Source organism: Lepisosteus oculatus, chromosome 3 (assembly GCF_040954835.1).
Source record: "Lepisosteus oculatus isolate fLepOcu1 chromosome 3, fLepOcu1.hap2, whole genome shotgun sequence".
In the NCBI taxonomy this organism is placed as follows: domain Eukaryota; kingdom Metazoa; phylum Chordata; class Actinopteri; order Semionotiformes; family Lepisosteidae; genus Lepisosteus; species Lepisosteus oculatus.
This window is the reverse complement of record NC_090698.1, coordinates 27595593-27611732: the sequence shown is the minus strand read 5'-3', so window position 1 is coordinate 27611732 and position 16140 is coordinate 27595593. Positions and strand designations below refer to the sequence as shown.

Genomic DNA, 16140 nt, shown 5'->3' with positions numbered 1-16140 from the left:
TTACTAATGTAAGTTGATGTTGTCATTAGTACTGTAAATACAGGGTCTAGCTCTCATGAACTCTAACTCTTAAAAAGACAATTTTACAAAACAGTCTTAGATGAAGCACTAATGTTCACCCATCAGTTAGGGCTACATTTAAAAAACATTCTGGTGAATTTAAAAAAAAAAGGTTGTTTTTTTTAGTCCATGGTAATCTTCAGTGATGCCCAGCAATTAGAGATGAAGTATGCCAAGCTCTTGATCTGCACTAGACAGCAGCCATCCAAGAAGAGCTAAAGTGCCGGCTCAGAACCAATTCACAGAACCGAGGTTATGGTGATTAGCAGGAGCCATCAGAACACATGCTATCCAATGAAGAGCTAGATCTGATAGCACCTCAATAACTCCTTTTGCATGCTTAACATTTAAACAAGTGAGAAGCATGTTTATATTATCACAACAGAGATAAAGATAAAAGGAACTTACCTTAAACGGCCGGCCATAAACCGACTCACCACCAGACCCTGTGCCAGTGGGATCCCCTCCCTGCACAATGAATTCAGGGACAACACGATGGAATATTGTGCCATCATAGTACCCTGAAACACACAGAGCCTTCAGCTTTCCAGCAAAAGTATTATGGGAAAAGAAAACTGGATGCAACAATGAATAGAAACATGAAGTGACATACACTATACTTGTCAATGGAAACTGAAGAACAATCACAGTTAGAAATCAGTTTGTAGAAACAGCACTGTCATTGTAACTACAGTAAATAATTACACTTCTAAATTGACTGCTTTGGCACACACCCTGAAGAAGGCTCCACAGCCGAAATGTTGTGTTTCCTTTCTTCTCTTTTCAGCATGGAATAAACCTTTTACTTGTTCCTTTGCTGAAAACTTTGTTTAAAAATGTTTTCATGTAAGACAAGGCCTAATGCATGTTCTACTGCCCTGTACTTAAAGTGCAATAAAGTGTTACTTCTGAATGCATAGATGTTACTCTCGCCTCCAAACCAGAATTTGTAAACCAACACTAACTCTAGGACTGTTTCCCAGTTAAACTGTGCTGCAGGAAGTCCCGTTCTTTAAAGAACGGCAGTCCCAAATTTTCAGACCAGTTATTAAATCTTGGCAACAAAATAAATTCATTGACATTACAGTACAATTTAAAAATCTGCAATCAAGCACAAAACCGTGAACATTGTGAATGTACTCTAAGTCACCATGTTTTCACAAACCTCTAGTCTCGCCACACATGAGAGCGAGAATACACATGAACTGTGACATGGTGTGGCCCTTCCTGCTCACTAGTCACTAGTAATGACTAATGTGATGTGATGTACCAGCAAATATGTTCAGGTGGTGAAGCAGACATTTCACTGTAGCAATGTTCCAACATGATCTGTATGTAAAGTTAACAAGTTCCATTTATAGGTAAAACCGTCTTGAGCAATATTTCTGTTGATTCTTTCTAACCCCAAAATATAAAAATAACGTTGCAGTTTCCCTTTAAGAAATGAATACGTGATATATATATATAAATATCATGTCTATGTATAAGTAAGTGCTGTTGCTATAACAAGATAGCAATTTATCTTCTTCTTCAGCAGAAATAAAATATAGCAGTCAGGAGTTAAGAACACCAGGGTCACATGTTCTACTTTTAATTTGACAGTAAGGCCCTTATTAAGCAGGCAAAGCTATATATTTGATAAAGAAGGAGGAGAAAAATTGTCCACTGATCCATTGCAGTGTGTCTTCTTTACAAATAACAAATTACAGTAATATATGCTGCTGTTGGATCCTGCATTACATGTTTTTAATTACAAAACATTTAGCCTTATCTTACAAAAAGAAGGAAATAAAAACCAAATGTCTACAAGACAGAAACAGCACTGGTCAAAGTGGTTTTTCACTAACAATTTAAGTAGTGTAATGAGCAAGGGAACACAGCTTACAAATATTGGTAGCTAGGACAGCATCTATTGAACAAAGAAAACTAAATATAAAATCAGAATTCTTTTACGAACTGAAATGTAAACAATTTCTCAATGCTCTGCCATATAAAATATTTTAAGTGTTTATTCACCATATCTTACAATATGTATTATTGCATTTATGTTCCCTTGTGATTTCCATCACAGAAAAAATGTTTTTCAGTATTGGGCTTTCACACAAACTTAATTTTATCTCATAACAGTGATTAACAACACATCTCAGTATTTTAATTTACATTTTTGCTACATTCTTCATCGCAACTGTAGAAAAATAATGGCCCATTCTCAGTTCAGTTTGGCTTCTTGTGATCCTGGGAAAATCATAAACGGTAGTAGTGGAATTCATTTTTCCACAAACACAAATTAAACTAGCATTCAGCCAATGCAGTAGTCCCTTACTTCACAGGGAATTCGGAAGTTTGCTACAAACTTTAAAAAACCAACACTGAACTGAAGAAACCACAGAGCCAATTTAAGTGCTAAGTGGGCCAGTAAATTCTGTGACATGTTGCAACTAATGGAGTCAACACACTCCACGCTCAGTTTAGCAATTATGTATAAACACTTTTGCTTTGTAAAGGGCCTGAAATTTAGTAGTATGTAATTACCCATTCAAAGCTTTGAACAGAGTCCAATTCATAAACACACATCTCTTGGAAAACCAACTATTGAATCTCTTGGAGAAGATAAGACACAAGAGAATGAGTTGAAGGTAAGAATGTAGTTAAAGTTAATAATATAAATGACTTCGAGTGTTAAAACTATTTGTTCAATAAAGATATGAGAATGTAATATGTTGCGTGTGTTGTTTGTTAAATAAGACTCTTTATATTACTATGACTTAGATGAAGATCAGATCGCATTTTAGGAGCTATTCATGCGGAAATCCAGATAATCCCACAAACTTTTTCTCACAACTGTACTTTATTAGTTGAGTAGTTACACTTGCAATTTCTTACATTAAGATAAGAACAGACCATTATTCAGAAGACCAGTCTTCTTATTTATTGTTTATTGTCATCCTGTAAAGCGCTTTGAGAAGCCACCTTTAAAGGCGCTATATAAAATAAAGTTTATTATTATTATTATTATTATTATTATTATTATTATTATTATTATTATTACTCTCACATCAAATAACATAGCTTAAGTTAAGGGTGGACAACTGCTGAACCTAGTTGATAAACAGTCTTGTTCGATTTTTGGACACTTCAAAATTAATAGAAACTGAATGACAAAAAGATTAAGACCTTGTGTAATTAGCCAAAATCGGTTGCTCAGAGCTTGTCTTTAACATTTTTTTTTAGCCATTTTCCATCTCTCAACACCTTTAATTAGGTTTTCTTTTTTTGAAATGTGCAATGCTGACAGGTACCACTTATAAAAAAAACCTTCTTGGAATTGCCAAGTTGTTTGTTGCTTGAAATTGGCACTTTTCCAATGATAATTATATTTATAAACTGACAACATGAATATACCATTTCTGCATTTCTGATGTATTAAATGAAAGGATGTCAAAGTGCTGAACCTTTTAGATCAATAAGATTAAATAGGCCACAGTGTATCATCAAATGTCAGAGCAGAGTTTAAGAAATGAGTAGGAACTTTAAGCCTAATATAAATTAGGACTAATGATCCTTTGTCACTTACATATGGGTTTGTCCCTGACAAAATAATGAACATACAGGAAAATGCCACCTCAAGATTCTGACTTTTCTTGCATTGTGTAAAGAGAAAGAGGTTCAGTATAAAACAAGGCCAGATAATTAAGATCAATGATGAAGATCTGCAGCGACAAGCCATCCAACACACATATTGCTGCTTCACAGTGCTGGGGCCCAGCCAGTTCAATGCCAGACATGGGGTGTTACCTGCGCAGTTTGTAGCGTCCCATCCAGGCGGTATCCTGCTTTGCCTTCAGAGGGCCAGACCAGGTCTTCTTCAGCTCCAATCCATATTTTTAAACATTTTACAATCACTAGTTATCTTTTAGGCTAAACACCTCATTTGGAATGACCACTTCTGAACTTTTCTTTCATGTCTTGGCTCATGCCTCCAAACCCCACTACTACACAAGGGATAATATAAAAATGTGGGCAGACTTTTCTGATGTGCCCACCTTCAAGCTTGAGGGGGGTATGGGGCTCACTGCCATAGAGAGCCCCGACAGTTAAATCCTGCCCTGAACTTGGCGACACTCAGCCAGCTATATGCCATGGGCTGGGAATCCCATTCAAGATTGGCTGTGAGGCAACTCAGGGGAAATATGTATAAATAAATCTACACAACTAAAATGTATAAATTGATTATAATCCTTAAATGCAAATGGTTGGTCATAAGGCCACAGAGGTACGGTTGACCTCCTATATCTTTGTTGCTGCAGATGTCAAGAATGGATTCCAAGTCCCAAATATCTGAATCAAGCATAAGTAATGTTTGATCTGCCACCTGTATGGAAACACTACAGCAGCAGGACTTATTTTGCATAGATTCTAGAGAGGAGCTACTGTACCTGACTATCCATACAGAAGCACTCGGAGGCCTGCTGGTATTCCATCCATTTTCTAATTGCTTTACCCAGTACAGGATCGTGGGAGAGCTGGAGCCTATCCCAGCAAGAAAAGGGTGCAAGGCAGGGTACACCCTGGACAGGACACAAGTCTATCACTGGGCAATAAGACACAGCCACGCATGCACTCACACCAGGGCCAATTTTCCCATGTTTAATGTTTAAACATTAGCATTTTGACATGTTTAAGCAACAGTTTTCTAACTGCTCCATCCATTACAGGGTGGCCAGCACATCTCAGGGCAGACACACAGATGCACACACTCACATCACACCAGTTTTTCCAGAAGCCGATTAACCTACCCATGCAAACACCGGGAAAACCTACAAACTCACAGATAACACCCAATGTCTGGAATTGAACCCAGGGCCCCAGCACTGTGAGGCAGCAATGCATGTGCTGAATGGGCTATCTCTGCAGATCTTCATCATTGATCTTAATTATCTGGCCTCGTCTTGTACTGATCCTGTCTTTCACTTTACACAATGTAAGCAAAAGCATAAGTCAGGATCTTGAGGTGGCATTTTCCTGGATTTTCGTTACTTCATTAATGTCTTCGGGCTGTGGGAGGAAACCGGAGCACCGAAAGAAAACCCACATGAACACAGGGAGAACATACAAACTCAGGAAACACATACAAACACCTCAGGAACTGAACCTAGGGCCTCACCGCTGTGAGGCAGCGCTGCTAACCACTGCACCACTGTGCAGCACACATGATAAGCCCCTGATACCCCTCCCACAGCTGTCTCTTGATGCATGTAGACAAGTTCAGCTCAGGTCATGAAGAACAATTAATGTTCCACTGTCCCACATCTGTCACTGAACCCTAATGCCCTTCTTTTTTCAACAGTTTATGTTACATTCTTCCTACACTTCTCTCCAGCCACATCTGCACAGGTTAGCTTTAAGATTTACAGCTGCCGGGAAGAGAGGAGAGACATGAAGCAAAAGTGCACCTTACCTTCCATACACAGCTGAAGAAAATTCCGGCATGCTTTTGGGGCTTCTTTAGACCAAAGCTCCACATCGATATCCCCAGCTGTTGTCTTTAATAAGACCTAAATGAAGCAACAATTTCTTTTACCTTACCAGTAAATGAATCTATTATTTAAGTTATATTTCAGTACATTATGAAGAATACAGTACAATTTTACATTAAACCTCAGATTTTCTTCTAAGAGGTGCAAAGTCACATTGGCCACAACACCTCATTTTAGCTAATCTCAGATCATTGGAAACATGACCCTCCTCTAACTGAAGCCTGAGAGATTTACATTAATAATAAAGAGGGGTCCAAGATGGGCCGAATTAGCCTTAAAGGTTTCTTATCATGCTAAGACCTGTTACTTCTGCAACAGACTGACCCGTCATTAACCTCAGTTAATGTCAGTAACCTCATCCTCAAAACCTCATTGTATTAATCTCACAACTTTATTAGACAGATCCATGTTTCTAAATAATAATCAATGTCATTAAGAAGAAAGATAATGACTGTGTGCAGCTATAAACTTCTGGAATAATAAATAATTTTAGCCTACATCTCTCACTCTACACTGACTACACAGTATGCCTTATCATATTCAACCACCAGCTCCCTGTTTAATAGCATCTGCATGGATTTTGTCAGTGATGGTCAGAAGGAGAAGGAAACATTAATCATTGCCGGTAAAAAGCAAAAACCAACTTTGGAGGACTTCTTTATTTGTTATTTTTCGCCCTTTCATTTTTGTTCTTATTAGACAATACCAAAAAAAATTTTTTACAAAAAATAAATTCCTACTAATATTCTTAACATCCAGTGCCATTCAAGTATGTCTCTAATGGGCCCCAAACATTCCTATACTCATGAACCTTCCCATGTAAATTATATTAAATCTCTTCAAATTGTACTTGTTATATAGCCTCTTTAGTCCATTTAGTCCACCTTTGATAAATCACCAAGGATACATGTAATGGGAGTAAGTGGAACTGAGATATTTAGGTGCCTGAGAGCTTTCCCCACTGTGGAGGTCCAGAACGACTGTATGTGCTGACAATACCATAAGTGCAATAATGATCCTTTATGTGTGTTACATTTGGAACACATTCCTGTATTATGCCACTTCATCTTTTTCACTTTTTTCTGGGGGTATAACAGAGTCTGTTTAAAATTTTGTACTGAAGCAGTTTGTTATGTATAGCTCTAAATGGATAACTAACATTATGCCACACAGTATCTGGAGTCAATGTTGAACTGAAGCAACACTTGTGCAAAAGAATTACCATGCTTGTTTTCCTAGAGCAACGAGCACACCAAATGAAGTTTTATGCAGGACAAAAGAGTAGGGAATTTAATGTTAAATTTACATACAGTATAGCACTGTAATATGGATAAACACTCACCTTGCCGTTAGTCGGGGGTTCTTGTATGTAAATGTTACTCATCTTGGTCCCTTATAGCTTAAAACAACACAAAAGCCCCACACCTTAAAAAATCGCCCGCGATGTTCAACAAAAATATATAAACTCTTTTAGATTCACACTGTGAAAATCCCACAATCAACCTAAATTGAACGAACAGACCACCATGTTGCTAAAGTATAAAAAAAAACTGGCTTAACCACAATAAGCAGGGGGTAACTAAAGAATATTAACGTTTAAGAAGTATTTTAAAGAACAGTTTTAATATTTAATACATTTTTTAAATTAGAAAGTTTGTTCGTCTCTATTTATGTGTAATAAAATGAAATGTATTACTTAAAGCATCATTTTAAATGTAGCCTTTGGTTTAGCCCTGTTTTCTCAGTGTTACACACTAAATACACCCCACGGAAACCATGTGAACTCCGCTGATTAACTTTTCATTCCTCTTCTTTTTCGGAAATGTGATGTTGTAATTTTGGAATAATGTGTATGTTAAACGTTATACAAGTTTGAAAGTTAATAAATTATAACCAGACAGTAACTAAGCCTCTGTAGTTTATCTGCAGTGTACTTTGTGTAACTGTGAGTTTAACATGAGTATTACAGTAATTCAAAATTATCGTCACGTCCTACTTTGCTACGTTCATACTTTTTGCTTTAAGAGAAGCAACAACAAATTGATATTATTTATGTTTTTTTTGTTTTATTACAAAAGTCTAAGATATTTAATATGATGTAATACAACAAGACGATGAAAGTGATTCTTGTTTCCTATGGGAGTGCATTAATTGGTGGAGCTTTCGGGAAGTTTTGAAAGTGAGGTATACGCTCTGAATTTCGGAAAGCTTTGGTTTTATTTTACGGATATCTTTGTCTCGCCATGGCTCTTCCAGGTTGTTATCTTTCGAATCTTTGAAAATCATCTTGTGTGAATGCGTGCTGACAGTATACGTTTGGGGGGGAAAGCAAATTAAGGTTTGGGGAAGATACTGTCTCTACGCCTGCAGTGAGAATTTTCTAGCAATCCTGAGCTACAGTAGCTGTGTTTTGGGACTCTGAAGTACAGCAAGACGTACTGTAACTAAGGATGTTCTCAGTTTAATAGATATATTTTTATATTTTAGTTTTCATCTTATAAGCTAATTCCAGAGTTTGCCTAAAGATATCTGAGTGACTGGAAGCATACAACAAATAAACGTAGTCTTTCGTGTGTTCAGTGCAGAAGTCATGTATAGTATAGAATGAATAACAGTAAATGCCTGGGGGTCCTTGTGTATTCTCAAAATCTGAGCACGCTGCCATCACGGATCAGAGATTTTTTTTAGGGTGATCATTAATAAGAATGTAAAAAGAGGTTGCAGACTTTAAGCGGCCATTCGGCCCCTGTAACGCATTTGGCAGTCAGTAGCTGAACCGAGGCTCTCGTCCGCTCATTCCTTTCAAGAATCCGGGTTTGTTTAGTGTAAAGATATTAACTGAAACTGTTTCTGGAGCCGTATCAGAGTATGATTGTTAGATTTACAGTTCACTACGTTAATTGGAGTTTAAAGGCACTGTACATCGAGTGATTATTCACATTATGTTTATGTTTTGCTTAATACGCTTTTCATTACTACAAGCTTTTACATCCTTTTTTAGGTTTAGTTAGTATAAGACTTAAACTGGTGTAATTTCAGCATCCGTGAGGGCTGATTTCAGGTGTGTGAAGAGAAATTTCTGTGTCGTCTGCTGGCATTTTAGGTCCATGTGACTGTCTTGTTTTGGTGTAAACTAGTTATTTTCCATTGATAGACTAGCTGTCACTGCCCTGTATAAGTCTGGAAAAAACATTGTTTAATAAGGGAACAATTTAATCACACTGGAATTACGATTCTGAGATTAGTATATGGTCTAATGTAATGTATCAAGGTGCTTCCGTCCTAAATAATTCTAAATTAAGTGCCTGACATTAGCTAGGTAATGTTAGGTATGTTTTTGTTTAAGCCACTGTCTGTTGTGTTCTGAATTGGGTGCTTAGAATCTTGGGCTTCTTGAATAAAGTAATCTGATAAATTAATAGTAATAATAATTATCTTTCAGATCATAGCTCAAGGCTTTACAAAAGAACAACACTGCTATTTTACCCCCATAAACCCATTTTCCACAGTTCTGGAAAAGATTTGAGAGAGTTTCTTGGCTGAATTAAAGTTAAAGTAGTCTGGTTTTGAGATTAAATGAGTGCAGTAGTGCTTGTCTCCAGTTGTAGTGAGATCATTTAGAACTTGAGTCACATCTTAATTAAAAATAAGGAAAATACTAAGTCTTAATATTTTAGCACAAAAAAGTTCTGAATAAATAAAACTAAATATAAACATAAATCTACATTATTTTTAACCAAGCAGTTATCAATTAAAGTCTAAACAAGACTGATACATTAACTTTGCAGCGCTTACAAAACCATGTGTGGCTGTTTCTTTTATGGTGTATTTAGCTCAGGAAGTCATTTTCTGTCTTCTATTAAATTTTTAATAGAACACATTGATTTTGAATTGTTACTCTGAAAGGTTGTACATATTTGCTATTGACTCATTACATAAAAACATGTTGAATGTCACAGTACATCACAGAGATCTTTGCTGTAAAGAAAGACGTTGCCAACCCACCATTGACTTGATGAACTGTCGTTTGGTTTTTCAGATAGTTCAGATTATATCTTTACATGTGCCATTTGTAGAGGTTTTTTTCATTGAAGGTTTTAACCTTCATTTTAGCAATTCTGGTTTTGAGATTAAATAAGTGCAGTAGTGCTTGTCTCCAGTTGTAGTGACATCATTTAGAACTTTAGTCACATCTTAATTAAAAATAAGGAAAATACTTAGTCTTAATATTTTAGCACAAAAAAGTTTTGAGTAAATAAAACGAAATATAAAACTTATATATTATTATATAGTATAATATAATCATAATCATTCTGAGAAATGGTCCTGTAGTGACTTACACACAATAATTTTGAAACATTTGATTCAGCTTTTGAATCTTGAACTTCGAAAGGCTTTTCACATTTTATATTTCCTTTCCTGAATACTTTATTCACCTCAGGAGGTATTATTTTAGTCTCCTTAAAAGGGTTTGGAAAAGAGCCCTTTTCAATAAGGTAATTTTCAGATGATTTTTGTTAAGAGCCTTTTTGCTACAGAAGGAGAAGTGTCTCCTGTCTAATAGTAGTGGAACAAAAAGGTAATTATGAAGGTGCAGTGCACTTACCTAGAAGCGTAAGGATTTCCTTTCTTGCTGTCTGTGTTTGATTAATGAATTCAAGCTTTGGAGTACTTGACCTTTTAACTGCAGAGAGGTACTTTAAATGTACGGTGCTTTACTGTGACAAAACTCCCCCAGAAGTTCAAGCTTCATCTTTGAGAGACACTTTGAAATTTTGAGGAAAGCTGAAAAAATGAAAAGGATTTCATAGTGCTTGAAATAATGTCACATTATTTCTCATTAAAGGTCCTAACAAGGATAATATCAGGGCAGGATGCAAGAAGTGTGGATACCGTGAGTATTTTCCTGTTGTTTCTCAAGATTTTTTCAGTAGATTTTTTTCCTGAAGAATGTATTAATGAGTTGTAGTCTTTAAAGGGAAATGTACTGTACCAGCATTAGATGGCATGGATAGTAAGTAATTTGTGTTTTGAATACCCATAGTGTTTTTAATGAGACTGTTGTGAAGGAAAGTATCTGGTTTTGCATCTAAAAATAAAACCATGTTTGAATTGAAATTTTATTTATTTTCTAGACAGGTTTTTGCATGAACATTATTTCAACTACTATTCTTCTACATTTCATGTACCCAATAATATTCTTTAACACTGTCTACTCACATAAAATGGCAACTGATGCAAACAACACCGGACTCTGTGGTCAGACATTCAGTTTTTTAAGTCTTTTCTCATTAAACTGTAGAACTGGAAGAATGTGGGAGGGAATCTTTGAATTTTGAGCTGCAAAGTGTTGTTTTCAGGATTTCACCTGAGGGTCTCTTGAGTATACACATCAGTTGTTATAAAATGTTCTTCAGGATTGCTGATGAAGCTCACAGACTGTTAATTGTAAAAGAGGATACATTATTTTGTCTTTTCACATTTCGGGCATTTGACAGATCGATTATTTTTCTGATGTCTTATCACAGGGGGTAACTTCTCACTTCTCATGTCCAGCTTTGGTTGTTTACGTTTCAGCTGGTCACTTGACCTTTGAGTGCCGAAACTTTGTGCGTGTGGATCCCAGGAAGGACATCGTCCTGGATGTGAGCAGCACCAGCAGTGAGGAGAGTGAGGAAGAGGAGCAGGAAGTTCTGAATGAACGAGTGCAGGCAAGCTCGACTGCGAAGAGTAAGTACCTGCCTGCTTCTGGATTGGATGCCAACAGCCCTACTAAATAAATCAATTAGGTGGACAAGTGAGAAAATGCATCCTCGATTGAATGAAGGGGAATACTGCATGTCTTTTAGAAAATTAGTGCAGACGTTTTGTATTTTGTGAAATTTTAACCTGTTCACAGCCAGGGTATTTGTTTTCTTTTTTTTTTCAGGTTTGACTTGACTTTCCATAGACATTTACAGTGGTGTGAAAAATTTTTTGCCCCCTTCCTGATTTCTTATTTTTTTGCATGTTTGTCACACTGAAATGTTTCAGATCATCAAACAAATTGAAATATTAGACAAAGATAACACAAGTAAACACAAAATGCAGTTTTTAAATGAAGGTTTTTATTATAAAGGGAAAAAAAAATCCAAACCTACATGGCCCTGTGTGAAAAAGTGATTGCCCCCCCCGGTTAAAACATAAATCAACTGTGGTTTATCACATCTTTGGAAAGCTGAGTTCAATTTCTCTAGCCACACCCAGGTCTGATTACTGCCACACCTGTTCTCAATCAAGAAATCACTTAAATAGGACCTGCCTGACAACGTGAAGTAGACCAAAAGATCCTCAAAAGTTAGACATCATGCTGCAATCCAAAGAAATTCAGGAACAAATGAGAAACAGAGTAATTGAGATTTATCAGTCTGGAAAAGGTTTTAAAGCCATTTCTTAAGCTTTTGGACTCCAGCGAACCACAGTGAGAGCCATTATCCACAAATGGCGAAAACATGGAACAGTGGTGAACTTCCCAGGAGTGGCCGGCCAACCAAAATTACCCCAAGAGCGCAGTGACGACTCATCCAAGAGGTCAGAAAAAAACCCACAACAACATCCAAAGAACTGCAGGCTTCACTTGCCTCAGTTAAGGTCAGTGTTCATGATTCCACCATAAGAAAGAGACTGGGCAAAAATGGCCTGCATGGCAGAGTTCCAAGACGAACACTACTACTGAGCAAAAAGAACATAAAGGCTCGTCTCAGTTTTGCCAGAAAACATCTTGATGATCCCCAAGACTTTTGGAAAAATACTCTGTGGACTGACGAGACAAAAGTTGAACTTTTTGGAAGGTGTGTGACCCATTACATCTGGCTTAAAAATTACACAGCATTTCAGAAAAGGAACATCATACCAACAGTAAAATATGGTGGTGGTACTGTGAAGGTCTGGGTCTGTTTTGCTGCTTCAGGACCTGGAAGACTTGCTGTGGTAAATGGAACCATGAATTCTGCTGTCTACCAAAAAATCCTGAAGGAGAATGTCAGGCCATCTGTTCGTGACCTCAAGCTGAAGCGCACTTGGGTTCTGCAGCAGGACAATGATCCAAAACACACCAGCAAGTCCACCTCTGAATGGCTTAAGAAAAACAAAATGAAGACTTTGGAGTGGCCTAGTCAAAGTCCTGACCTGAATCCGATTGAGATGTTGTGGCATGACCTTAAAAAAGCGGTTAAGGCTCGAAAACCCTCCAATGTGGCTGAATTACAACAATGCTGCAAAGATGAGTGGGCCAAAATTCCTCCACAGCGCTGTAAATGACTCATTGCCCGTTATCGCAAATGCTTGATTGCAGTTGTTGCTGCTAAGGGTGGTCCAACCAGTTATTAGGTTTAGTGGGCAATCACTTTTTCACACAGGGACATGTAGGTTTGGATTTTATTCCCCTTAATAATAAAAACCTTAATTTAAAAACTGCATTTTGTGTTTACTTGTGTTATCTTTGTCTAATATTTCAATTTGTTTGATGATCTGAAACATTTCAGTGTGACAAACATGCAAAAAAATAAGAAATCAGGAAGGGGGCAAACACTTTTGCACACCACTGTAGATGTCACAGTGATAACATTCCTGTTTAGCTCTCAGAAACAGAAATTTGTTTAAACGAAAAAGCAGGATCAGAAAAATGTTTTCCTTGCAGGTTCACACGAGGAGCCCAAGGGAGGGCAGCAAAAAAAGAAAAGTAAGGACAAATCACACAAAAAGAAAATAAAAAGGTAAAGTCTTTTTAAAAATTATTTACTGTACATATATATATTTATGACTTAATTGAGGCCACAAATGTGATCTCCTTTCCTTAACTGTACACTTTACTTCTACCTCAGCGGAGCTTCTTTTTATTCAACATTTTTTTTTTATTTGAAACATCTGGGGAGAAGCAATTTTTTCCTTTAGCCTTGAACAGGATTTCTTGCCTGGGCATTTGCTTAAGTGGGCTTCATCTTTGAGGCCTTGTGTTGTTTAGAAGTGACTCATCTGTACTATTCCCGAACACAGTTGTGCTAAGTGATTTCAAGTCCCATCTAAGTGGTCCCATCTAACTTTCTATTTTCTGTCTTAGCTTGGTACAGTACAGCCAGTCCTGGTTACTTGTTTAGGATTGGCTTCTGAAGATGAATGGCAGTCACTGTCTGTTCTCATTCTTTATTGGTCAAACTAAAGAAGCAAATTCAGGGAGTATTACATTTCTGATTTTATAGAGATTATGGCCCTACTTTGAGAAGTAAACGTGCTTCTCAAAATACCTTTCTGCTTTGTAGAAAGGTTGGTCCCATATGCCTCAACTGTGGTAACTGGCCCAGGGATTATGGAAATGTAAGTCTCGTTTGGAAGAAGTTTTCAAACAATACCCATTCTGAAAATAAGTCACAGCTAACCTTGAAATTTTGAATTACCTCTGTGACAGTTCGTGATGTTTTATTGCTTATTGTTAAGAACAAAATTGCCTTTAAAATGAAGATTTGTGGACTTGCTGTTAGCACAAGGCCATCTCCATGCAAAAGAATGCGACAGTTACAGACAGGAATGCAGAAGCCAGATTATTAAAGTAGCGCTGCATGCACCCTCACGTAAGCATAAAGAAATAAATAATACTAATAAGAATGTGTTTGCAAAGTGCCTTAAGGTATATTAGCAGATTCAAAATAAAAAATAAATAATGTATTTATTCAGCGTGCAAAATATTTATTCCTGCAGAATAAACAGACAATACTGGAGTTGTTTTTTGTTTTTTATTTGCATTTTCACACAGTGTTGAAAATGTTTTTCATTGAGTCACTTTGTCAAACCTGTAAACGAGTCAGAAATGTTTTTTCTGCACCCAAAGCAAGAACTTTGTAGTAGTAATGGTTTTTTTTCTGTCAGCACCAGACCCTTCTGCCATTTATTATTAATATTTAACAAAATATTCTGTTTGATATATTACTTGCAAAAAGATCTGTCAATTCTTCACCACAATTTTGGATAGTTTACTATTTTTAGTAAATTCTTTAAATTCTTGGCTTACTCCAAGTCAGCTAGTCAGCATATTATTTTGTTTTTCATGTTTATACTTATTATTAATACTTATTAATAATACGTATTATTCTTCTAAGTTTCTTGGTTATGCTAATTTAGTTTTTAGATATTTAAAATAATCTGTTTCAGTCACAGTTCACAAACCCTCATTGATTTAGTGTTCGATGTTTTACTCCTGTGCTTCTAAAAAACCTTTTTCATGCAGAGATCCAGTGAGCGTACGGTCACTTGACTTATCCTGTATCATCTGAAACAACTGCTGCCTGATCCCTCTCCCGTTTTTCACGATCACATATACAGGTCCGGCACATCCTCCGATGAAGAAGAGCATCACAAAAGGAAAAAACATAAAATCCACAAGAAGAAAAGGAAAGGTGAAAAAAAGCACAAAAAGGAAAAACAGCACAAGAAGGAAGGAAAGAAGACCAAAAAGAGAAGCCATTCTTCATCCTCGGACAGCTCGAGCATTTCATCAGACAGCAGTTAGTTCGACAGAAATTATACAGACTGGACTTCCTGCCTTTTAAAAGAAGAGTGTGCAGTTTAGAGCTTCATTATATATTTTGACTTTTAATTTTTGGGGTGTCCTAAGTGCCAGTACTATAAATGTGTAATTAATCTGACATGCCATCAGCAGTTATGTCTAACTCTTCTCTGATTACTTACACATCCAATGAGTAGTGTTACGGAATGATGTAGTATTATGAATATGGCATCTGGCTTCTGAGGTACGTTCATTAAAATTGCCCGTTGCTTGTCTCATAAGTAGTATTTTGAAGGGTTTTATAACCACGATTCAGTAAAGAGCATACAACTTTGAAAGCTGTTTAGGTTTATATTTTGCTAAAATTACATGATACTGCTAAAATTACAAAAAAATCTATTTTTATTTGACTTTTCCTTTCTTTGGGGATTTAGGTTTTATAGATACTGTATCTAACAGGAAGGAGAAAAACACCTTCTTTAGTATTTCATCATTCTCTCTGAGCAAATACACTTCTGAAAAACAAGATATCTGTAATATCATTCTTCATATTGTGTTTAATTCTGGATTTTTATGATCAAAAGCAGATTTTTCTTTCACCCAGTAATATTTCTTGTTCTGTATTTTGAGACTGTATTTCTTGGATAATAAATTCGAGATTGTTTTTCAGCTGAATTTGTGGCATTTTTCATGGGTTTAATGGGTGAGATGTAAAGCATTACCAAAGAGTACAGTATCTACTACTATTTCTACTATCAGATGTGTCTGTTATGAGTCATGGCTCTTAAATCAACATCAGCGTGGTGGATGACGGTAATTGAGGCTGTTTATGAACCTGTGAGTCCAGGTAGCAGCTATGGGATAATGAAACATGATTATCATGTAAGACGGGTGCTCCACTTCCAGAGGACCACAGTGTCTGTGGGTTTACAGTCCACCTCTGCTCTTAATGAACTGTTCAAGCTAGTCATTATCCTGATTGCACCTGTTCAATACTCTCAAACT

At 36.6% G+C, this 16140-nt stretch overlaps 2 protein-coding genes across 3 annotated transcripts in view; one reads left to right on the top strand and one right to left on the bottom strand.

Annotated features, from left to right (window-relative positions):
• cwc27 (CWC27 spliceosome associated cyclophilin) overlaps positions 1–7330 on the bottom strand; it is a 106103-nt gene extending 98773 nt beyond the window's left edge. The window contains exons 1-3 of one of the 2 annotated variants that reach the window (XM_015338549.2): positions 6940–7330; positions 5519–5615; positions 469–581 (exon numbers count right to left, since the gene is read on the bottom strand). In XM_015338549.2, coding sequence (XP_015194035.2) covers positions 469–581; positions 5519–5615; positions 6940–6981 — 252 coding nt within the window. In that variant the 5' untranslated portion in view covers positions 6982–7330. The remainder of the gene's footprint in view (positions 1–468; positions 582–5518; positions 5616–6939) is intronic. The other variant, XM_015338538.2, reaches the window with a different exon arrangement.
• A 411-nt stretch (positions 7331–7741) lies between these two features.
• On the top strand, positions 7742–15810 carry srek1ip1 (SREK1-interacting protein 1). The gene is made up of 5 exons (XM_015336939.2): positions 7742–7853; positions 10444–10491; positions 11175–11327; positions 13276–13351; positions 14952–15810. Exons 1-5 carry the CDS (start codon positions 7841–7843, stop codon positions 15136–15138), a joined length of 477 nt encoding a protein of 158 aa, XP_015192425.1. The 5' UTR covers positions 7742–7840; the 3' UTR covers positions 15139–15810.
• Positions 15811–16140: the final 330 nt, after the last annotated feature.

Excerpts from the sequence above, each read along its gene's own strand:
- srek1ip1 (XM_015336939.2), top strand. Across the intron at positions 10,492-11,174 it reads ATGCAAGAAGTGTGGATACC|CTGGTCACTTGACCTTTGAG; the intron begins GTGAGTATTTTC and ends TTTACGTTTCAG. Across the intron at positions 13,352-14,951 it reads CACAAAAAGAAAATAAAAAG|GTCCGGCACATCCTCCGATG; the intron begins GTAAAGTCTTTT and ends TCACATATACAG.